The 25,395-nt window shown below is 44.4% G+C and overlaps 1 protein-coding gene across 3 annotated transcripts in view; it reads right to left on the reverse strand.

Annotated features, from left to right (window-relative positions):
- Positions 1-25,395, reverse strand: part of itpr3 (inositol 1,4,5-trisphosphate receptor, type 3) — a 341,844-nt gene that overhangs the window by 287,743 nt on the left and 28,706 nt on the right. For all 3 annotated transcript variants that reach the window (XM_070858941.1, XM_070858942.1, XM_070858940.1), the window contains exon 2: positions 14,590-14,660. Coding sequence is in view for 2 of the 3 variants with exons in the window: in XM_070858942.1 (XP_070715043.1) it covers positions 14,590-14,660 (71 nt within the window). In the remaining variant the exon portion in view is untranslated. The remainder of the gene's footprint in view (positions 1-14,589; positions 14,661-25,395) is intronic.

Raw genomic sequence — 25,395 nt, forward strand, 5'->3', positions numbered from 1 at the left:
AAATGGTCATATAAACCAAAAGAGGGGGAAAATAATTGAAGAAAAAAAAATGGCAGGTCAGAGCTAGCCAATGGGACAACATTTTATGAAGAATTCTGTTTTCAGTGACTACTTTCCCCTCCAATGAGGCCATGAATTGGGAGGGCTACCCACAGACTACCATATCCATTCCCAATGATACTGGACAGCAACTTCAGGTACTTCATATATAAAATTAAGGGGCACATAACAATGCTATTAACTGTATTCCCCTCTTAATACAGATCCCAGGGCGCCATCAGTGTATTTTACTGCAATCTACGGAGCATACCAGCTTCAGTCCATCGAATGAACCTCACTACACTTCAGCATGACACACAAAGGGTTGGAATGCAGCCCAACTGGAGTAGGCTGCAAGGAAACAGATCCATTTCAAAACCATGGCTTTCGGGTACTGTACATGTATTTGTTCTGTTTATATCCTGATTGGATTGATGTGTTTATACGTCACCGAGTGCTCTAAAGTGCAAATTTGTACTTTTACATCCTTGGAGAGACTGTGGATCTACCATAAATCTTGTATAATTGTTGGGTCTCCACAGCTTACAATGGCGATATGACAGGATACAGGATGTCAGCTTAAATGTCTATCTCATCCACATGGAAATTCATATCCACATTAACCTAGGCAGCTGCCATCAGCATTTGATTATCACAGAGCGTATTACAGATAAACAGAAGTCTCCAGTATTATTTAGTGAACCTTTTGTGTGATATAATCACTCATATTTTAAGGGACCGCTTCAATTTTTTCTAAAATTATGACCCATATTATCTTGTTCAGGGAGCAAAAACTGTGCGCTATAAGTTTTGCACTTGCCCCAAATTTTAAAAACAGCCAACACGGTCACATCACTCGAGATACACCTTAACGAAGTATGCTGAGCAAACCCCCAGCTTGAATTGTGTCAGGGGCAGAATCTTTGGAGCAACGGCAGTTCTTAAAGGGTTGCAGCTTGGATTTAAATAAATGAGCCATTTTGAGAAAAATGGCTACAATAAGAGTCAAAAATCTTTGGCAGCCTTCCCAAAAGCTGTGTGGTGTGAACATGTTTGGCTACATTCCCGTAGACCATGAGGGCCAAAAGTGGTAGCTGCCAAAAATCACTGGACAGCAAAACAAATGTGGAGGCAAGATAAAGGAGTCTGTGGGCAAGTGATGGGAGCAGCACAGCAGCCGAATCCCATGTGATGCCTATCGAAGGGGAGTGGCTGCGGTATGAGGAAGTGTTGCCCAGTGCAGCATTTCAGAGCCACCCTCCCTTCAAATGTCTTCCTTTATATTGCATACCATCCTGAGGACTGCAGTGCAGCACGCCTGGCAGGAGAGGATAACAGGGCTCAACAATCAGTTGGGTTTAATACTGAACCCATGGAACCTGGAAACAGCCTGCACTTACAACAGAAACAGTTGGCACACTGTCGCTTTACAAGTGCTTCCGGCAGCAAGTCATTGTTAACACAAACTAGCTGCGTGAACAGCTACATTCACACAGGATGAACTGCAGGATGTCTGTCACTAAGTAGTCATTATATTACAATATCTCAAGAGGCACATAATACAGGGGAATAGACTCAAACTGGGGCACGGTCCAGAAATTACAATCCCTAATTGCACCGTGAGAAGGCCACCCTCGACATTCTTGCCATGAAGAATATTAAAAGGACAAGGAAAGGCAAATCCAGCAGTCTCCCCCAAGCTTGGTGCTTGTACCACCCTGCTCCCATTGTGCCTTGTGTCATTTTGCACTCAGTCACATGTAGGCATACACACAACTACACAAACATTGCACAGAATATCTTGCTGTGGAAGCACTGCTTGAAGGTGCGACTTAGAGTCAGCAGCCTAAAGCTCTTACCTTTCCATCATTGCAAATCTGGAAGAGCCTGCCAGCACCACCAATGAGCCAGTACAAGACAACACCTCACAGCACCCCGCGTCCCTCTCACCAGCGATCACAATCACATCTACAAATGTCCCGGAGGATGCAGTTAGTGAGCTTAAGGATGTAGCACCACATCGGACATCATGCACAGATAAGGAGGAGCATGTGATGATGCCATATGTGTAGCAGGAACCCACTACCTAGATGGCCACATGGTTGTTATCAATAACCACTGTGTTCTGGAAAAAGCAATGATTTTTGCAGCAGAGTCATGCTCCCTACTCAGTGCGCCATTCACGACCACCAGATGTCCCAAAGCGCTTTACAGCCAATCAAATACTTCTGGAAGCATAGCCACTGTTGTAATGTAGGAAACGCGGCAACCAATTTGCGCACAGCAAGCTTCCACAAACAGCAATGTGATATTGACCAAATAATCTGTTTTTTAGGAATTTTCGTAAAAGGAGATGAAAGTGCTCACCATGCTGACTAATATATTGGTCATATGGTCAAGACATTGGAGGCAAAAGCAGAAATGCTGAGAACAGTGGACAAATGTTGATGACGCAGCTGTAATTCAGGTTGGCTGCAGGTAGCCTTGCACAAGAAGGCACAGCTCTGCAACTGGCTGTGCTAACCTCGGCACATCATAAACATTTCTACATTATATAGTTTTATAGGAATTTGTAGCTACACCAGTATTCTAACAATTTTAAGGAAGCTTTTAAAACTGCATCTGGGGCAGATTTTCTACTATGGGTTTTGCTGTACTGAGAAACCTTTTGCATACCATGGTAGCTATCTATCAAGGAATACGAACATTGATGAAGAGATTCAGCATCGCCTTAATAGTACCTCAGCGGCTTTCAACAAAAAAGTATTGAATGTATCTACGAAGCTTATGATTTACAACTTCATTGTTCTCTCAGCCCTACTCCACAGCTCAGAATCCTCGGTTACTTACAGAAGGCATCTCAAGACTCCACTGACATTCCTTACGCAAACTACTTCAAATTCACTGGGATAATGGTAAAACGAATGCGTTTGTCTTCTCAAAAACCAGTTGTAACAGTATTGAAGCTATGGTTATCAATGCACATCTTTGCTGGTCTGATCCCATATACCAAATCCCAGACTCCGAAAACAACCACTTTATTCGGCACTGAGCTCCGGCGAAAGAAGTGTTGCTGGTCAGAAAAAGAGACATAAAGATCGTTTGAAATATAATTTGCGGCATGGACATCAATACATGTGAGGAAACCATCAAAAGCCACAAACTGTGACGATCAGTGTGTAAGCAGGGAGTTAACGAATTTGATCAAACTAGGATTGACAAAGAAGAGATACGTCGACAGAGGAACGAGTGTCAATCTGCTGTGATAATACCATCAACTGGGGAGTCATTCATGTCAGTTTTGTGGTAAAATATGTTTCTATGGTATTGGTTTACAAAGCCATATCATCATAGGCAGTCCCTCGAAATCGAGAAAGACTTGCTTCCACTCTAAAAGTGAGTTCTCAGGTGACTGTAAAGTCCAATATGGGAATTACAGTCTCTGTCACAGGTGGGACAGACAGTGGTTGAAGGAAAGGGTGGGTGGGGAGTCTGGTTTGCCGCACGCTCCTTCCGCTGTCTCCGCTTGGTTTCTGCATGCTCTCGGTAATGAGACTCGAGGTGCTCAGCGCCTTCCCAGATGCTCTTCCTCCGCTTTGGGTGGTCTTGGGCCAGGTATTCCCACTCCCCCGCCCTTTCCCCACAGACCTGCAATTTTTTTCCTTCAGGTACTTATCCAATTTCCTTCTGAAAGCCACGATTAAGTCTGCCTGCACCACCCTCTCAGGCCATGCATTCCAGATCCTAACCACACGCTGCGTAAAAAAGTTTTTCCACATGTCACCTTTGACTCTGTTGCCAGTCACCTTGAATCTGTGTCCTCTGGTTCTTGACCCTTCCACCAATGGGAACAGTTTATCTCTATCTACTCTGTCTAGACACTCATGATTTTCAATACCTCTATCAAATCTCCTCTCAACATTCGCTGCTCTAAGGAGATAAACCCCAGCTTCTCTAGTCTATCCACGAATGGAATTATTCTCATAAATCTTTTCTGTTCCCTCTCTAAGGCCTTCACATCCTTCCTAAAGTGTGGTGCCCAGAATTGAACACAATACTCCAGTTGAGGCCGAACCAATGTTTTATAAAGGTTCATCATATCTTCCTTGCTTTTGTACTCTATGCCTCTATTTATGAAGCCCAGGATCCCGTATGCTTTTTTAACCGCTTTCTCAACCTGCCCTGCCACTTTCAACGATTTGTGCACATATACCTCCAGGTCTCCCTGTTCATGCCAATTATTGTACCCTTTAGTTTATATTGCCACTCCTCGTTCTTCCTACCAATACGTATCGCTTTGCATTTTTCTGCCACATGTCCACCCAATCCACCAGCCTGTCTATGTCCTCTTGAAGTCTATCACTATCTTCCTCACTGTTCACTATACTTCCAAGTTTTGTGTCATTTGCAAAGTTAAGTACTATGCGCTATTTTTTGCATCTGTTTAATCTTAAACTGATTAAACATAAGTTAGTATCTTTTAGCTGAGCTAATAGACTGTCAATGTGCTGCTTTCCATCAATCTAGAGATCAGGAATATTCTGTGGTGTAATGAATTATTTACAGCCCATAGCCTAATGATAAAGGTGTCAGCCTTGGCTCAGTGGTAGCCCCTTTACCTCTGATTCAGATAGAATGGTACCAAAATTCAAGTATGCCAGAAACTTGACGCACTTACGATCTCTTACCTGTTTTTACCGCTGTATGGGATGAAGTTGAGTCCTGATTGATATTCAGATCTTTGTCATTTTTTTTCGACAAGACCGGAAGTCGGTCATAATGGGGGCGGAGTGGGGCACTAAGTGTTGGTGAGGAGCAGAAGTTGGGGTGGGATCGAGTCTCCGCCGCTGTCACTCAGCGATGGAGGAGTGGTGATGTCAATGCGCATCTGCGTCACCACATCCTTCCCCTCATTTAAAGGGGAGAGAATCGGCGATTTTGTAGGTCTGGCCATCGGGGAGGGCTCCGGCCAAGAGGGTGTGCCAGGCTGCCTGTTGGCGGCCCAGCCGAACCCAGGGGCAATAATTGGCCGGCCGATCAGGGAGTCGGCCGGCAAAAAAAAAACATGGCGGCCACGTCAGTGCGGCCTCCCCTTGAAGGGCCATCATGCTGCCGTGCCGTACACACACAAAGCAAGGTGCATCGACTGAAAAAGCTGTCAGGGGCACCACGCGGCGGAGGAAAGATTTTTGGAGGTAAATTTGGGGCGAATTACGATGCAGGTGTTGGTTAGCGGTGGTGCGTGCTTTGATGACATGCTTGTGGAGGTTGGCAGCAGTGGGTCGAAGTAGGGACAGGTCAAAAAATCTCCGAACTGAATTTGGGTCGTGGCGGCCAATGAACTGCAACATGGCGGCCACTCGATTCCACCACATGGTCGCCGTTTTAACGGGTCTTATCTGGATCCTGAATTTCGGCCCCCATGTGTCTATGCCCTACTCCAAGACTTGAGCACATAATCTCGGCCGATAATTCTGTACAGTAGTGAGGGAGTGCTGCAATATCGGAGGTGCAGTCTTATGGATTAGACATTAAACTGAGGCCACATTTGCCCACTCAGGGAGGCACAAAAGATCCCATGGCATCATTCAATGGAATGTAGTTAAATTCAAACAGTGTCCAGGCCAGTACTTACCAGTCAACTAACCCCAACATAAACAGACTCATTCGCTATTCATTACATTACTGTTTGTGAGATCTTCAGCCTCCAGATAAGGCCCGTTACCGCTGGAATGTGGTGGCCAGGCACGGAATCCAATGGCCGCCGGTTTCTGGTGGAATGGCTGCCACCAGCCAATTTCAGCAAGGGGGCTTTTCTGGCAGTTCCCACTTCCCCGCTGCTGCCGAGTGGCTGTGAATTTGTCTTCAGTGCGCGCCGGGTCCCCCACCTCCGTTGAAATTTAGACAAAAAAAATATAATGCCCGCTGAGCAGTGCCCCCGACAGCTTTTTCTGTCGGTGCACCTTGCATTCTGTGTGTGAGCCATGGCTGCGTGGCTCCATTAAAGGCAAGGGCCCAGTGCCGCGGCCGCCATTTAATTTTTTTTAGTCGGCCGGACTATTGTGCCCCCAGGTTTAACCGGGCCACCAACAGGCAGCCTGGCACCCTCTCTTGGGTGCTAGGCTGCTGGCCCAGCCGAAACCCTCACCGATGGCCTAGTGGCCAATTTTAAATAATCGCTGTTTCTCTCCCCTTTAAGTTAAGGGGAGAGCGTGGTGATGCAGACACGCAATGACATCATCACCACTCCACTTCCCTTTCATAAAACCATGCTGACTCCGTTTGATTGAATCATGCTTTTCCTTAATAATGGACTCCAGCATTTTCCCAATGACAGATGTTAGGCTAACTGGTCTATAATTTCCTGCTTTCTGTCTGCCTCCTTTTTTAAATAAGGGCGTTATATTTGTGGTTTTCCAATCCACTGGCGAAAAATATTTGGGAATGAACACCAATATGTGCATTTTGGAGCTCTCAAAAATGATCACGGGGCATCCGGTAGTAATTTGTTTTACTTCTGACAGATTGTTGTTGTATGGAATGTAAAAAGATCAATAATGCATCATAAGGTTGAATGTCGGTGACCGCATTGACCGCAAATTGGGGCAGCTTTGCACATCGTAAAGGTCTCGTTCCTAAAATAACCCAAACTCTGCAGTTTTCCAATCTGAACATTGAACTTATCAAATAAAGGCTATTTTCCAGACAGTTTCTCTTACGTACATTCCACTTTGTGGCCCACCCATTCCTCCTCCAGACCCCGCGATCCAACCCAATCATTTGCCTGGAAAGTGGAGCACTAACCTGGCCGGGCTCCTACCACAGTGCCATCTACATTATGATGAGGACCGAGGTCCAAAATTCAGGGTTCCGCGGGCTGCATCCTTTGAGCACTGGCTTTTAACACTGTGCGGGTGGAGCGCTCACAAACGGGCACTCCCGAATTTATGCCATAAAACCCAGTATTTCATTAGCTTTTAAGGCCTTTGTAACCTGAACTCCAAATCCCCCTGCTCTTCCACAAAATAGTAGAGTCAGGGTTCTCGATTACAATCTCTGGGACCTGCTATTATTTACTTCACCACTCCCGTACCATTTTCTGCACCTTAACTAATCGTAGACATTTTACAAGCTTATTACATCACAGAAAAGCAAAAAGTGGGCCCACCAGAGCTCGATGAAGCAAATGCCAATATTTCAGCTCCAGAAGGTTGTCAAAAAGATTTAAAAAGGTGAGAAATAATCCAATGTAAGTAAATCTGCTCTAAATGGAAGGGAACAAAGAGGAATGTACGTAACAGAAACTGTCAGGAAAATGGCCTTTATTTGATAAGTTCAATGTTCAGATTGGAAAACTGCAGAGTTTGGGCTAATTTAGGAATGAGACCTTTACGATATTCAAAGCTGCCCCAATTTGCAGTAAATGCGGTCACCGACATTCAACCTTATGATCCACTAGTGATCCTTTTAAATTCCATGCAACAACAATCTGTCAGAAGTCAAAAATACCACCAGGTTCCCCGTGATCATTTTTGAGAGCTCCGTAATGCACATATTGATGTCCAGTCCCAAATATTTTTAGACTATAAAGTCCATCACTGGAAAATTCCTGTCTCTTTCTTGAAACTTTCATGTTTCTTTCTTGCAGATGAATCTCTTGGGAACTCCAACAATCCAATGATAATAAGGCATCTAGTTAAAATAAAAAGCATCACCACAAAAAAGTTTTGTATTTTTACAGGATACCACATGGTCCAGTGGGTATCTTAAGTCAACTGTCCCTCATTATTTTGTCCTCATTATTTTGTCCCATTTGAAACACATGGAACAAAACCATTTACGATGGAGATTTCACATGGTCTAAAGCTCCCACTCCAGGGACTTGAGCACCTAAATCTAGGCTGACACTCTAGTGCAGTGCTGAATGAGTGCTGCACTGTCAGAGGTGCCGTCTTTTGGATAAGACGTTAAACTGAGGCCCCATCTGCTCTCTCAGGTGGATGTAAAAGATTCCATGGCACTATTTCGCAGAAGAGCAGGGAAGTTATTCCCGGTGTCCTGGCCAATATTTATCCCTCAATCAACAGAACAAAAACAGATTATCTGGTCATTCTCACATTGCTGTTTGTGGGAATTTACTGTGTGCAAATTGGCTGCCGCTTTTCCCACATTACAACAGTGACAACACTTCATTGACTGTAAAGGGCTTTGAAGTGTCTGGTGGTCGTGAAAGGCGTTATATAAATGCAAGTCTTTCTTTCTTTGTTACAGAGTGAAATGTTTATTTCAATAATTCTTTAACAACTTGCTTTATTTTGCAATCCTCCTACAAGAATAACGGTTCTTTTTATTGTTGAAATTGCATTTCAATTTAGGTGGTAGGATGCTGTGGTATTTGCACAGCAATGGCACTTTACATCACTAGTAAAAGGTGTCCAATGTTTTATTCATTTGTGGTCCATTGAAGATTAGGCAGCAGGCCAGAAAATGTGAAGAATCTGTCGAGTTAGAATGAAGTGGGAAGGCATGTTCAGCCACAGTCAACATGCTCTCTGAGGAAAGAAAGGATACACTGTTCAGAAATGTGCAGTCACCAAATAGCCAATTACCAGGAGCAACCTTGCTGTGGCAAAGCTATTCCTTTGCACTTCAGCTAAAACTGCTAACACATTTCGAACCAAAATCACTGTCAATGCACTTCGGTAGATCTTGGCCAAAGATACTGGGCCTGATTTTAATCGCAAAGAGAATGGTCGCATCCCAAAAATGGTGTTGGGACCCTTACCACACTATTTACACTGGCCACTGATCAGATAATCTGTTTTTTGTTATGTTGATTGAGGGATAACTATTAGCCAGGATACCGGGGATAACTCCCCTGCTCTTCTTCGAAATAGTGCCATGGGATCTTTTATGTCCGCCTGAGAGAGCAGACGGGACCTTGGTTTAGTGTCTCATCCGAAAGGTGGCACCTCTGACAGTGCAGCACTCCCTCAGCACAGCACTGGAGTGTCAGCTTAGATTTTTTGTACTCAAGTCCCTGGATTGTGAGTTGAACCCATAACCTTCTGACTCAGGGGCGAGTGTGCTACCCACTGAGCTGGAATATAAAAGGATCTGGTGGAATGGGGTTACAGGAAAGAGTGCCAGCACTGGCACCAGGGGCCGAACGGCCTCCTCCTCTGATGTAATTACTATAATTCTATCAAACCTCTCCTTTGTCAGGTCTAAACCCAGGGAATGGTTTAGAAATGTTGGTACTCAGCTGAGTTAAATACAAGGTTCAGGTCGGTCTGTGCCGACCAGTTTTGACATGTGAAGTGCAAGGACTGAGGTTTCGAGTTCAGAGCTGTCACCTTCACACAGAACCTGAGTCCAAACCAGAGTCCAAGGGGACAGGGAGTGAGATTGGGCCTTAGAAATGGCTTACCTTTATGCAAGACCATTTACAGATGTCACACGGTCAGACATCACGTGGTCAAACCTCCAGGAATGCCTGCAACTAGAGTTGACAACCCAAGCTGGAGTAACCTAATCTAGCACTGGATCTGCTCAATCTCTCAATCTGTTAGTGATAATGAGGATGCATCTTGTCTGCTATTTAATGCTACGGAAGCAGAATGTGTATTATTTTTCATTTGATGTTGGCAGCCTGGTCTGTTAGTAGCATATGTCTGTGTCTAATCTTTGCTAGTAAAGTGACAGCAGTGTCCAATTCTTAACCGAATTTTGGTGACTGCACATCAACATTCAATACCTGCATTTTACAGCCACTCCCCAGACACGCCCAAAATTCATTCTAACTTATTGACATGGATAGTGCTGGTGACAGATTAGGAAAAGGGGAGGTGCAACGAGACCTGGGTGTCATGGTACATCAGTCATTGAAAGTTGGCATGCAGGTACAGCAGGTGGTGAAGAAGGCAAATGGCATGTTGGCCTTCATAGCAAGAGGAGTTGAGTACAGGAGCAGGGAGGTCTTACTGCAGTTGTACAGGGCCTTGGTAAGGCCACACCTTGAATATTGTGTTCAATTTTGGTCTCCTAATCTGAGGAAGGACATTCCTGCTATTGAGGGAGTACAGCGAAGGTACACCAGACTGATTCCCAGGATGGCAGGACTGACATATGAAGAAAGACTGGATCGACTAGACTTATATTCACTGGAATTTAGAAGAATGAGGGGGGACCTCATAGAAACATATAAAATTCTGACGGGATTGGACAGGTTAGATGCAGGAAGAATGTTCCCGATGTTGGGGAAGTCCAGAATCAGGGGTCACAGTCTAAGGATAAGGGGTAAGCCATTTAGGACCGAGATGAGGAGAAACTTCTTTACTCAGAGAATTGTGCACCTGTGGAATTCTCTACCACAGAACGTTGTTGAGGCCAGTTCGTTAGATATATTAAAAAGGGAGTTTGATGTAGTTCTTACTGCTAAAGGGATCAAGGGGTATGGAGAGAAAGCAGGAATGGGGTACTGAAGTTGCATGATCAGCCATGATCATATTGAATGGTGGTGCAGGCTCAAATTGCCGAATGGCCTACTCCTGCACCTATTTTCTATGTTTCTATGAATTGAAGGTCTTACAAGTTCTTGGCACATCAATTCAAGAGAATTGAAATTTCATTAAATCTCCTTCACTCGCCCACAAATGGCTTGGTAGTTGTATCCCGCAGATCAGAAGGAATCCTGGCCAGTGCTAAATTCGCAAATTTTAACTTGAATGATAGTAAGAATGCTAACCTCAACATTTCCCCCAACTCACGCTTTGAAAGGGGTAAACTATATTTGCTCCTGATCATTGTTACGTGGCCCTTGCTGAGTGTGCACTTTGTGGCTGTCAAGTGAGAACATGATTGGCCCAATAGTTGAGTAACCCACTAACAATCAATGTCTAGGCTCACCTATGACAAATGGCTACTTGGGGAAGGTAGTAGACAGCCAATAACAAATATGGAACAGGTGGTCGCCATCAGGAAGTAAGATAATGGGAGAAAATTGCACAAAAAAGGTTATTTCTTACTTTTGAAGTCTTAGAACGAAAGGTCACCATGAATGAATAATGATCTGTGAACAATTCCAATTCATCGTTTCAAAATCTGTCAAGGTTTATGGGCACTGATGCATAATCCATTGTTACTTGTACTAATTTAAGAAAACTTTGTCCTGGTTCAAATAAAGGTGTGTTTGAGAAAGTTCTTTGTGGCTTTGATATTTAGTCCTTTAATGCAAGTTGCCTGAGCTGATAAATACAGACAATTACTGATTCAGAAGTAAAGTAGTTTCTGCCTCGACCCTAAGTTCTGAAATTCCCTCCATAAAGCTCTCTGCCTCTCTACTTTTCTCTCTTCCTTTTATACGTTCCTTAAAACCTACTTCTTTGGCCAAGCTTCTGGTCATCTGTCCTAATATCTCTTTATGTGGCTCAGTGTCAAATTGTGTTTAATAATGCTCCTGTGAAGCACCTTGGGACATTTTACTATGTTGTTATAGACAAGCCGAAGCACAAGACCATAAAGCCCAAAGTTACATGAAAAAAGTTTGATTCCAATGTGATGCTATTTTTATTTCTGAAGGGCTCAATGAACTATTTATCTTGCATATAAAAACCATGTATCTGATATACATCTATAGGGAATTGCTTACATTTTAGGATTGGAAAATGTTTAGCATTTCTGGAGTTTATTCTTATTTGCTCAAATTTACTAGCAACCAATCAAAAACAATTAAAACCCTTATTTTCCTCTTCTAAGTATATCTCTGACAAAATGTATTCAAACTCCTTTCACCAGCCATATTATTTCCTGCCGCACCCTACAAATGAATTTTATATCTTAAAATAGTCATCTAAATCATGCCAAGAATGAGAGGCTGCTAGTTATGAAGAACGTCTTGAAAAACTGGGCCTTTTTCACAGGAACAGATAAACTAGGAATCAAGAGCTTTCAAAATTATGAAAGGCTTTGAGAGAGCACTGTTTTCACTGGTTGGCAAATCAGTACCTTGGAGGCATAGTCACTAGAAGAATTAAGGGGTAAGTGTAAATATATATAATTTTTACACAGATGGTTAAGAGAACACGTAATGTTTTACCATAACTGGCTTGTGTGGTAGATACTTTAACAGCATTTGAAAAGGAATTGGATAAGTATTTGAAAAGGAGGAATAGAATAGGGTTCAGAGAAAGGGCAGGGAAATGGGATTATAGTTGAAGAGTTAATGCTGGAACAATAAATCTTCTTCTGTGATGTAAATTTTATGATGTTAAAGAATTAAATACTTCCAAAAACCAAACTTAACAATAAACCTGCACATCCCATGTAGTAATATCTAAAAAAGACTTGTCTTTGCAGGTCTCTCCTTTCTCACAGCCCTGGACTTTGCTTTCTCCTCTTTTGTTTTATGTCCCATAATTTGCCATGTTCTGCATTCCTAATACTTTTTTAGTCCTTTATGGATGGTTACAGACCCTCAGTGTTCTTGCTGAACCTTAGTGTCCTGCTACACATCAACTCGGCATCGGTAAGTAACTGAAGGATTCTGCATCTTGAAAATAGTCATGACCACATCCAAGTTCTCTCCCCACATTCCATTAGGTTCCACAGGTTGCATAACTGAGCAGATTGATGGTCTGAGAGCAATAGCTGCAGTCCAGTCAGGCAGAAATCTCTTTCATTGAGTGCTGTTAGAACTTTAACTGTCCTGTTTGGCTGAGTACAACTTCCAAAAGTTAGAAATGTAAACATTTATTTAGTCACAGGGAGGTGAGAAATTCTGCTCTATTTAGAAAAAGTTTAGGTACTCTCTGAGCACTTTGCAAATCAGGTCTGCCCGCACCAGATTTACATTCCACGTGGTATCAAACTGAAGCAGGGACTCTCACTCCATTTCGCTCAGGAGTCAGACTGGGCCCTGACTCCAGATTTATACTCTCAGTTTATCATTATTGTGAAGCTGAAATCACTTTGCACCAACACTAAACGTGCAGTGTAAATGTACCCTCAGATGCAACAAGGTACAGCAGAGCTCAAATGCTGCAGATTCAACTTGGTTATCACCAGACTATAAATCATTTATATCAGAATGCTACTAATTCAACAACATACCAATTGCTAATGAGACTTTCCTTTTGAGATTTCTCAAAGATCGCAGACGGCTATCTAAAATCTCCTCATTGAATCCCAAGTAGAAAATTACAAGAGCTGCTCATCATGATGGAATACATGTAGAGGACAATGCCGTCAGTTAATACTTTTCCATTGACTGTCAGCCTCCTCCTCCCCAGCACCTTACCTCCACACAAACGAATGCTATCGCTGATGCGTTTCCATATCCTCTGTCTCACCATGAGCAACACAACAGGAAATTCACTATTTGTATAATGATATCAGTATAAAATATGTCAGTTACTTTTGAATGACTGCAACTACAATTCTGTAATGATTTTCGTTACAAATCCGATCTCGTTCAGGGCACAAACATTTGAATCTGGCTGGTGCAATTAAAGATAACGATGCATGTAGTATATGAATGAAAGTGTGTGAAATACAAAATGATAGGAATTCATATTACCAAAGTTACATAAAACAGAACTGATAATGTATTGAAGTATTTGTTGCTTTTTTTCTACGTACTGTATAACTGTATTATAATCATTTTGCTTCCTGGTCTGCTGCCTGTGAGAATTGTTCAACATGAATGGCTGCTTTGCCAGCTTGATGAATCTCTTATGCTGGATGCTGGAGTGTAATCAGTGAAACTGACAAAAACCTAGGCTTTTCCATGGTAATATCGCTGTTAAATACCCTATTAAAAGTTAGGCCTTGTTGGATTAGGTGTACCTGGGGTTTTAACAGAGTACTGTATTAAACAAACGTTGAGGCCTTGAAAAACTTTTTAGTTTTGTGGAGTTTCAAATTTCTTCATTATGATAAAAATTCAAATTTTTAAGAAACTTAAAAATATATATTTTTAAAAGTTTGCTCATGGTATTTCAGGTTCTATGTTATCCCCATGCGAGAGCCCCAATCTTTGTTATGTTCTCTGTAACATTTTTAAACAAATCGGGATAAAAACAGGTTCTCATTTCCTGCTTTTCTGTCTGTGAGAATTCTCCAATGTGATTGGCTGCTTAGACAGCTTGTTGCCTTCACAGCAGATCGCACTGCTGGATTCCCCACTATACTGCACTGAAATCACTTGCGCATTGAAATAGGAAAACTTCTCGCCACAGAGATCGCGAGATCGCAAATTCTGGTCCTATATATATGGGACATGTCCGAACATTTTCAGAACTTACAACATTTCGCCACGACATTGAGACTAGAATTGTGCATTTAGAAAAGGCTGAATAACAAGTTTGACAATAAAATTGAATGTAAATTTCAAAATGTTAAAACAATTGACAATTATAATTCAAAAAAAGTATACTGTTTGCTCTTTATGCTTAAATTAACAACAAACAACACTGATATATGCTTGCTTATCAACCACATTATTTATCACCATTATCTTTTATGCAGTGTTATGTGAGGAACCAAATTTACCTCTAAATTTTTTGGGAGGACTTTCCAGATCTCCAGCTCCTGGCTCGACCACACATCTATCATCCACCAATCTGAAAAACAAACAGAAATTTCTCAATATGCAATTAAATCTGTTTCCAGTAGATATGATTTAAGTTTTGCTTCCTTAATATTCTGAAGTTAAGTGCGTTTAAGTAAAGAATCACAGAGACATACAATGAAACAGGTGACTTACAAGGACCTTACACAATCAAGATGTTGGTGGTGACTCGAAGCTGACCGTCGACAACTGATGTACAAGCATCAAACAGTGACTTAAAAGGTACTTTTCGAGATAAAAATGAATACTTCCGAATGGAATAGGAACAAAGGGCCCAAGTTTGCCCCCAGGATTAGAATGGCGCATCTCCGTGTGGTGCGTCGACTTTTTAGAACAGAAACGGTGCCTTGGTATTCTCCCCTCCGTCCTTGGCACAGCGCAGCAGAACGCATGGAGGGCGGAGCCAGGTGCCGGTGCTGAAAACAGTGCCGGGACCTCTGCACATGCTATTAGAGTGTGCACGCATGTGCAGTAACTCCTCGCCCTCGAGGCTGCATGGGAGGGGCCCGAAGCACGCCGCCCCTAGCCCTGGCGAATGGGCTCACCAGGGCAGCGAAGATCGGACTCGGGCCTCCCTCCCTCCCATTCAGCCGTTCCCCCTCCTGCCCCCCTCCTCTCGCCCCCCCCCCACGTCTTCGGCCCGGCTTCCTCTCTTCGGCATGGTCCATCCAGCCTCCCCCTCTGCTCCCCCCTCTCCTCTCACCCCCTCCTCTTCCCCCCCTCTCCTCCTCACCATCTCCTCTTCCCCGTCTCCTCTCCTCCCCCCCTTCCTCTCCTTCCCTCTTCTTCTCCTCCCCCTCTCTTCCTCTCCTCCCCCTTCCTCTTCTCTCCCCCCCCTCCCTCCCTCCCTCTTCTCCCCCTCCTCTCCTCTCTCCTCCTCTCCTCTCTCCTCCCTCCCTCCTCCTCCCTCCCTCCTCTCCCCCCCTCCTCTCCCCCTCCCTCCCTCCTCCCACCCACTCCCTCCCTCTTCTCCCCTCCCTTGCCCTCTCCCCTCCCCCCTCCCTCCCCTCTCCCCTCCTTCCCCTCCCCCTCCTCCTCCCCTCCTCTTGCTGTCAGAAACACAGAGAGACACTGATAGAGGCAGAGAGAGAGACACTGGGGGGGGGGGGGGGGGGCTGTCCCAGCACGCTGTTGGAGGGCTCCCAGTGCTGCAGTCAGTGAGTAGAAACTTAATTTTTTATTTATTGATTTTTTTAAAATTTATTTTTTGATTGATTTATTGGTTGATTTATTATTGATGATGGCTCTTTATTTGTAAAAGTGAAGTGTTTAATGTTTGTAAACTTCCCTTCCCCCCCCCCCCCATCTCTCGTTCCCTACCCCTGATTTACAAGTGTAGGCAAAGTTTTTCTGAGCATACAAAAATCTACACTTACCCCATTCTAAGTTAGTTTGGAGCAAGTTTTCGCTGCCTAAACTTGCAAAACAGGTGTAAGTGGCTGGACACGCCCCCTTTTGAAAAAAAAATCTGTCTAAAATAGAATTATTCTAACTCACCAGAACTGGAGTAAACTAAATGCCGAGAATTGCAATTTCTAAGATGCTCCATTCTAAACTAATTGCTCCAAAAAAATAGGAGCAACTCAGGCCAAAACTTGAGCCCATAATTACAACACCAATCAAAACTTTCACTAAAATTCTTCATATACTTTCACTAATGGCTAAAATAAAACTTTTTGAAATGCAAGTTTGAGCCAGAATGGATACATTATAGCAGCACTGGATAACGTTTTTGGATTGAACATTCTAGACATTGAATCTAACCAAAAGCACCCCAATGGAACAACAATATCCCATTCAACAAACTACCCACCTGCCCACTGGGATGTTTTATGATGTTAAAGATGCTACATAAATGTAAGTTATTGTTGGTAGTATCCAACAGCAGGACTATTCAACATGGAGAGACTGCAAGTGATCTTCACACAGATGTTTCCATGGGAAGATCAGACCGATTGAATTCTTGATGAATCAGGTAAATGCAAGCTATCCAATTATATTGTCACCAGTGTTGATAATTACTTAGACTAATCTAAAATGTTATATAATTGCTCACCTTCTCACTCAATGTGACAACAATAAAATAATAGGTGGAGTATCATACAAACTGTTCTTTTGCAACCGTTTCTAAAAATAGCTGACTGTGTGAATAAAGAAGTTCCACGGGATACTAATCAAATGTGTACAGCAGACTTCATTATACATATGAAAATTATTATACTATCAAATGTACTTCCAGTTCTCTGATGTCAGTGAGAGTAGGCACAAGCTGTCAATACAATATTTTGCTTCAAGCAATTTTCAAGCATAATCTTTTCATTCACAAGTCGTTATAATGCTTAAAAGAAGATCCATGGCAACAGCACGGTGGAAACTACCGCAGTCCAAAGCAAGTGTTGTCATGATGGAATCCTGTTCCATGCAATCACGGAGGACAGACAAATACGCAACAAGTTGCATTTATATAACACCTTTAATGTAGGAAACTGTCCCAAGGCCATTCACAGGAGCATAATTAGACAGATATTGACACTGAAGCAAAGAAAGAGATATTAGGATGGGTGATTTTCCAAGATTGGTTTTTAGGGGGATCATAAAGAAGGAGAGGTGAAGAAGTGAAGAAGTTTACGGAGGGAATTCCATACCTTAGGGCCTATAGGGCTGAAGTCACCGCCGACAATGTTGGGGTAAAGAGAGTAGGAAGTGCACAAGAGGCCAGAGTTAGATAAACGCAGAGTTCTTGGAGGACTGGAGGAGGATACAGAGAGGGGCGAGGCCATGGAGGGGTTTGAACACAAGGATGAGAATTTTATAATCAAGGCATTGATTGACTAGAATCTGTAGATCAGTGAGCACAGGAGTGAATAAAATTAACATGTAAAATAACAGTAATGAAGAAAATAATGGCACTAAAAAGTGACAAACCCCCAGGGCTGATGGTTTCCATCACAGGGTTTTAAAGGAAGTAGGTGAGCACATTGCAGATGCCCTAACTATAATCTTACAAAGTTCTCTCCATTCAGGAACCATTCCTTTAGACTGGAAAATTGTGCATGTCACTCCGCTATTTAAGAATGGTGAGAGGGAAACCAGGGAATTACAGACCAGTTAGCCTAACACCTGTTGTCGGGAAATTGCTAGAGTCGATAGGGCGACTAAATACCTTGAAAATTTTCAATTGATCAGAGAGCCAGCATGGATTTATGAAAGGTAGGTCATGCCTCACAAACCTGATTGAATTTTTTGAGGAGGTGATGAAAGTAGTGGGCAGGGGAATGTCTATGGATGTTATTTATATGGACTTCCAAAACACATTTGATAACATCTCACCTAAGAAACTGTTAACTAAGGTAGAAGCCCACAGAATTGAGGGCAAACTATTGACCTGGTTAGGATTATGGCTGAGTGGCAGGAGGCAGAAAGTAGGGATAATGGATAGTTGCTCAAATTGGCAGGATGTGACCAGTGGTGTCCCACAGGGATCTGTGTTGGGATCTCAGCTATTCACAGTATTGATTAACAACTTAGATGATGGTATAGAAAGTCATATATCCAAATTTGCCGACGATACTGTGGTGTCTCTGCACCTTGTTACAAACTCACACGAGGCATGTATATATCAGACACGATCACTCTGTGACCTTCACTTTATTCCCAGGACCAAGGAGTGCTGACCCTGGGTGGCACCTCCCCTTTTATACCTGGAAACTCAGGTGAGGAGTGTCTCCCGCAAGCTCACCCCCTGTGGTCAGGGTGTGCATTTCAAGGGTACAGGTACAGTGTGCATGAGTTACAGTTACATAACTGTTGTCATTGCAAGATGGTGAAATACACGACAGCACCTCCCCCCTTAAGTCTTTTAGTTTCAGAGGTTAAGTCTATCGGGTGGTCGACGCTCTCTCGTGGAGCGCCGCAGTTGTGGCTCTGGTGGCTGAGCCTCAGCACGCGTCTCTGTCACTTGAGGTGATTCCAGCCTGTCTGGGCTGGCCGCAGGGACTGTGCATGCTGAGGGCTGTCTTTGTTGCTCATACGCTGGCAGTGGTGTGGGTGCTATCTCATCATGCTCTTCTTCTGGCTCCTCCGTGTCTATGCTGAACCTTGTCTTTACTTAGTCCAAGTGTTTGCGGCATATCTGCCCATTGTTTAGTCTGACCACCATGACCCTGTTTCCTTCTTTGCCAATTACGGTGCCCTCAAGCCATTTGGGTCCCAAAGCATGGTTAACAACAAATACTGGGTCATCTATTTCTATACACCTCCCTCTTGAGCCTCGATCATAGAGCTCGGTTTGGGACTGGCGCTTGCCCTCAACAATGTCTGCCAGGGCTGGGTGAATGAGGGACAGCCACGTCTTGAGCGTGCGTTTCATGAGGAGTTCCGCTGGCGGGACTACCGTGAGCGAGTGCAGCCGGGACCTGTAGGCCAGCAGTAGGCGCGATAGGCGGTACTGAAGAGAGGGTCCTTGGGTGCGTAGCATGCCCTGTTTTATGACTTGGATCGCCCGTTCCGCCTGGCCATTGGAAACCGGCTTAAACGGCGCTATCTGGACATTCTTGATACCATTGCTCGACATAAACTCCTGGAATTCATGGCTGGTAAAACACGGGCCATTGTCGCTGACCAGGATTCTCGTGGGTCACGAAAACTGTACGCAGACTCTCCACTGTGATGGATGTCGTGCACATGTTCAATATGATGCACTCGATCCACTTCGAGTATGCATCAACTACGATCAGGAACATTTTCCTCATGAACGGGCCCGCATTGTCTACGTGAATACGTGACCATGGTCTGGTGGGCCAGGGCCATGGGCTGAGTGGAGCCTCCCTGGGGGCATTGCCCAGCTGGGCATATGTCGTGCACCTGCGAACCCAGTGTTCCAGGTCTGAGTCAATCCCCGGCCACCATACATGTGACCAGACAATGGCCTTCATTAACATGTTGCCAGGGTTCCCTGATGAACGCTTCCCTTCTTTTCTGCGGCATGACTACCAGGCTGCCCCATAACAGGCAGTCGGCTTAGACGGAGATTTCATCCATCCGTCTCTGAAACGGCCTGACTTCTTCGGGGGCATGCCCTGTGTGCGTGCGCCCAATTCCCAGACAGGACACATTTCTTTATCATGGCTAGGAGGGGGTCCCTGTTGGTCCAGAGTTTGATCTGTCGGGCTGTGATGGGGGATCCCGCAGTGTCAAAAGCCTCAATGGCCATGACCATCTCGGCGCTCTGCCCATTCTTGACAATTCCCCCAAAATCATTCACAACCTTTACGGAGGAGCATGTGTAACGGCTCCAACAATGTGCTTAAGTTCGGCAGAAAATTCCCAAAATAGTTCAAAAGTCCCAGGAATTATCACAACTCCAACATGTTGCCGGGCCTGGGCGCCCGGCGAATCACCTCAGTTTTTGATTCAGTGGGCCGGATCCCGTCTGCAGCAACCCTCCTCCCCAGGAACTCGACCTCTGGGGCCAAAAACACACACTTGGCCTTTTCAGCCACAAGCCTACCCGATCCAATCGGCGTAGCACCTCCTCCAGGTTGCGGAGGTGGTCCTCGGTGTCTCGACCCATTATAAGGATGTCGTCTTGGAATACGACCATTCCAGGGATGGACTTGAGCAAGCTTTCCATGTTTCGCTGAAAGATAGCCGCTGCCGAACGAATGCCAAACGGGTACCTGTTGTAGACAAATAATCCTCTGTGCATCGTGATGGCGGTCAGAAGGTTGGAATCTTCAGCCAGTTCCTGAGTCATGTAGGCCGAAGTGAGGTCCAGCTTCGTGAACAGCTTTCCACCTGCCAGCGTGGCAAAGAGGTCCTCCGCTCTTGCAGCGAAACTCGGTTGATGATGGCATTGTAGTCGCCACAAATCCTAACCGAGCCATCTGCTTTGAGGACGGGAACGATAGGACTAGCCCAGTCGCTGAATTCAACGGCCGAAATTATGCCCTCTCTGAGCAGCCTGTCCAGTTCACTTTCAATTTTCTCACGCATCACGTACGGCACTGCTCTGGCTTTGTGGTGCACTGGTCTGGCGTCCGGAGTGATGTGTATCACTATTTTAGTGCCCTTGAACGTTCCGACACCGGGTTGAAAGAGTGACTCGAATTTTTGCAATACCTGCGAGCATGAACTTCGCTCCACGGATGAAATGGCATGCACATCCTCCCATTTCCAGTTCATCTCAGCTAGTCAACTCCTCCCCAAAAGCACGGGGCCATTTCCCGGAACAATCCAGAGTGGCAGCCGGTTTTGTAATCCATTATGCGTTACCACCAAGTTTGCACTGCCCAGCACTGGAATGATTTCTTTGGTGTACGTACGTAGCTGCGTCTCAATGCGCTCCAGTTTGGGCCTGCTAGCTCTGTGTGGCCATAGTCTCTCAAATTATTGGGCGCTCATGAGTGACTGGCTAGCTCTCGTATTCAGCTCCATGTGCACCAGGATGCCATTCACTAAGACTTTCATCATTATGGGTGGCGTTTTAGTGTATGAGCTGTGGACGTCAGCCACATGAACTCTCTGAACTTCAGCATCCATGGTTGTTCCCCAGGCCTCATCCTGCATTACAGACCCCTCGTCTGGTTCCTCTGTCTCGCAGACTAGCCTCGCTACTGCCTTTTTGCACATCCTGGCCAAGTGTCCACTGACATTACAAATCCTCCAGGTATAAAGCTGGAACCTGCAGCTTTTGGCAGTGTGTCTACCCCCACACCTCCAACATGAGCTGAAAGTGCTGTTAACAAAAGGACTATTCCCAGGCATTCCTCTCTGATGGCCCGTTTGGCTGTTTCGAAGCACTCTGACTCAAAAATGCCATCTTTTTTAGAATTTTGGTTTAATAAGATTTAGTCATTTATTCTCAATCCTATCGGCCTTTAATTGTTAAGTAGCAAACTCCATTATTTATATCAATTAAGAAAACCTGTGACACAAGCAGCCCACTGTTAAGAACAAGTTGTATTTATGAAGTGCCTTTAATGTAAAAAAAAATCCCAAGCACTTCATAAATGGAGATAGTGAAAATGGACTCTGAACCAAGGAGGGTCACAGTAAGAAAGGTGAGTAAAAGTTTGGTCAAAAAGATAGGGCTTAAGAAGGTTTTAAAGGAGAAATGGAGGCCGAGGGGTTTAGGAAGGGAGTTTCAGAGTGTGGGTTTTAGGTAGCTGAAGGTCGGACATTGGACACACTAAACGAGAGTCAGAAGACTGTAGGGTGCAGGACAGGCAAATATCGCAAATACCTTTATATTGTTTCTTGATTGAAACAGCTGGAGGACATTGCAGAATAAAGGTGCAGCAAGGACCTGAAGGGACCTGAAGAAAAGGAGAAGGAGTGCAAATCTAATATGTTGGGGGACAGGCAGGAAGGGGCGGTAGTTGCATTTTGGATGAGGTAGTTTATGCAGGGTGAAGAATGGGAGGTGAGCAAGGAAGAGGCGAGGAAAAAACACAAATAAGGGATGCAGCAATGGAGGGGCTGAGGTAAGGGCAGAGCCAGACAAAGTTATGCAAGTGGAAAAATTGAATCTTTGTGATGGATGGGTTTGAGGTTTGAAGCTCAGATCAGGACATCAAGGTTTCACATAATCTGGTTGAACCTGAGTGAGTTACCAATAAAAGGAATAGAGATCAGTAATTTAGTGCGAATCGGGTCAAGGGAGCAAGAGATGGGTTTCATGGACAAGGTGAGCTGGGGCACAGCATAAAGGGACGATTGGTGAGAAATTCGAGGAAGGCACAGGTTCAGAGACAGGGTAAGTGGATATTTCACTTGGTGCACAAGGGGAAGGGGACAAGATCCATAAGCTCTTCACACTTGTTGGTAGAGGTAAGGGTGGTGGAAGGAGAGAAGGGTTTAAGGAGCCGGTTGACAGTGGAGAAAAGAAGTTGGGGGTTATCTTTGTTTTCCAGGATGATCCTGGAGTAGTGCACAGTTTTGGCAGAAGACAATAAGGCTGATGGTGCCTGATGTGGTCCAGACAGATTTGCTGATGACTTCTGTACCAGAACACTCAAATCTTTGCCCCTTGAACTTGAGAGATCAAAGATGACGGCCATACTAGGGTAAATTATACCCCATTGTAGCATCCAATTGTCTCTTTGATTCCAGGATTTTTGCCTCCACTACTTGATCTGGAAGTTTGTTCCACACATTGAACTTTGAAGAAGAACTTACTGATATCTTTCCTAAAGGTATTATTCTCCAATTTGAACCTGTACTCCTTAAGTTAATATTCTGGATTAATCTTTTCTATACCTTTAACAATGTTGTATACCTTTGTAAGATCACCTCTCAGTCACCTCCGTTCCAGGCTGAAAAACCCAGGTTTCTCGAGTCTTTCCTCATAAATCAGACTTCTAACACTGGGGACAAGCCTTGTGCCTCTTCTCTATCCCACCCCCCTCTTTTGTTTCTTGGCAACCAGAACTGTATGCAATGTTTACCTACTCGTTCTCTCATCAAACTTCAGAGTCCCAATAAAACAATATTATACAGAAAAGACATATAGTAAATTGAGTTTGTACTTATCAGGGCAGCTATATTGTTCATGTACTGACACTATATCAAAGAGTTTTACAGCAATAATATTACAAAATTAAATCGTAAAAACTGGGTGTGATTGAAAAAAACACAAAACTCTGTCTAAAAGGCCTGAAGACATATTTTTAACCTTATTATATTTAAATGTCTGTTTTATAAGAAAATACATCCACATTTTTTTTTTCATTTTTCTCTCGTTCCTTTGCTAAAGGTCTAAACTTGTCTTAAAGCTTCATGGGCACTGCCAATCTCCAGCACCTTGCACAATTGGCCACTCTTCATATACAAGTCTAGACTGTACAGGCCCAAAATTCAGTACCACTGGAAAGCTGGTGCTTCCCCCCACCTTTTTGTGGCCATTAGCGCCAAAAAGTTTTCATGGCTGGGCCACGTCATATTCAGCTACAAAAGTGAACAAATGCGTTACAATGCTAATGAACCCTTCCAAAGTGGATTTTTCAGCAGCTGTCTTAATTTGAACGTTATCACCACTGAGAAATTCAGCATGTAGGTAAGGGTTTCTAACGAACCAGCTGAAAAAGGCAGGGTTTGCAACAAGGCCTTAGGGGGCGAAGGAGTCTGGAAGGATGGCTGGTATAAGAGATGTAAGGAGAGCCAACAGGCTCATTGATATGGAGCTCGAGACACTGATGGGCGGTGTGGTGGACAGAAGAAGAATAATACGGTTTCCTGATGTGGGGAGACCTGGCAGACTGCCAGTACATTATGCATGGAGAGAGATTGCAGGGGAGGTATCAGACACCACCATTTTTGTGAGGACGCACCCTTCCAGGAGCGTGCTGGCCTTCCAGGGTGGCGATGGGTCGACACCTCCTCGATCTGGTATGACGGGGATCCTCCTCCTCCTCCTCAGGTGGTACTGCTGGCTCGACCTCCAGCGGCTGTCCCTTCATGATGGCCAGGTTGTGCAGCACACGACGATGATGGAGACTGTTGAGGAGAGTACTGCAAGGTGCCACCAGAACGGTCCAGGCACAAAAACCTCTGCTTAAGGATGCCTATATACTGCTCGATGATGCACCTGGTGGCACAATGAGCGTCATTGTATGTGTGCTCTGGCGCTGTCCTGGGGCTCCGCACTGGAGTGAGCAGCCAAGTGGACAGGGGATATCACTTGTCCCCAAGCAGCCAACCGCATTCCTGATTCGGTCAAGACAGCGGGCACACTGGTCTGGCGCAAAATGAACAAATCATGGCTGCTGCCTGCCTTGCCTGCTGCCACTCTGCACGGTGCTAGCAGCGACACCTTCTCCTGCGTTCCACCTTACTTCTGAGCAGGTGTACAAGGTGTCACCCTCCCAACACTCCTCCCACCCTCAGGGTGAACCCTGCCAAGCATGTCTCTGCAGCCCATAGGCCTCCACTAGAGTCAGACCTGAAAGTTGTACAAAAATATGTGCAAACCTCTGAGCAGCACTCAGCAGGTTGAATGGAGCCAAAACAATTAATAAAACTGCATGAAAAGATAAATACAGCGGATGCTGTAATCTTAAATAAAAACACTAATAATTAATAAAACTATATGAAAAGATAAATACAGTGGATGATGTAATCTGACAAAACATTAATAATTAAGAAAATTATATAAAAAGATAAATACAGTGGATGATGTAATCTGACATAAAAACACTAATAATTAATAAAACTGTATGAAAAGATAAATACAGTGGATGCTGGAATCTGAAATAAAAACACCAAAACTAATAAAATTATTTTACTACCAAAGGGCCCCGATCGCGGCAACACTCCAGCGGTGTCATGTTCGAGCACCGCATCGAATACCTCGCGGGGGCACTGCCAGGAAAAGTCTTAACTTTTCGCAGCTGCAAATCGCTATCCTTGACGCTTTTCAGCAGCCCACACGCTGCAGAGCTCACCGCTGGAAAGTTAGTTTTACAGCGGCTTCACCGCGCCATTTCCGGTGGAAGTGAGCATCGCTCAAATCCCCCCCAAACTGAATATGGCTCAGAGAGAGGAAATCATCCGACCGCGGCGGATGGTCGATTTTTCCGATCGGCCGCCCAAACCCTGTGGTAACCGTCCCTTTGGGGGCGGTGAATTTCGGCCCCAAAGTGTCCATAGGCTATTTACATAGGATGGTGCATCACATCGCAGCCAAGACTGATCCTGTTTTCACCCAACAGCCATACAAAAACTTTCCA

This window comes from Pristiophorus japonicus, chromosome 17 (genome assembly GCF_044704955.1).
Source record: "Pristiophorus japonicus isolate sPriJap1 chromosome 17, sPriJap1.hap1, whole genome shotgun sequence".
NCBI lineage: Eukaryota > Metazoa > Chordata > Chondrichthyes > Pristiophoridae > Pristiophorus > Pristiophorus japonicus.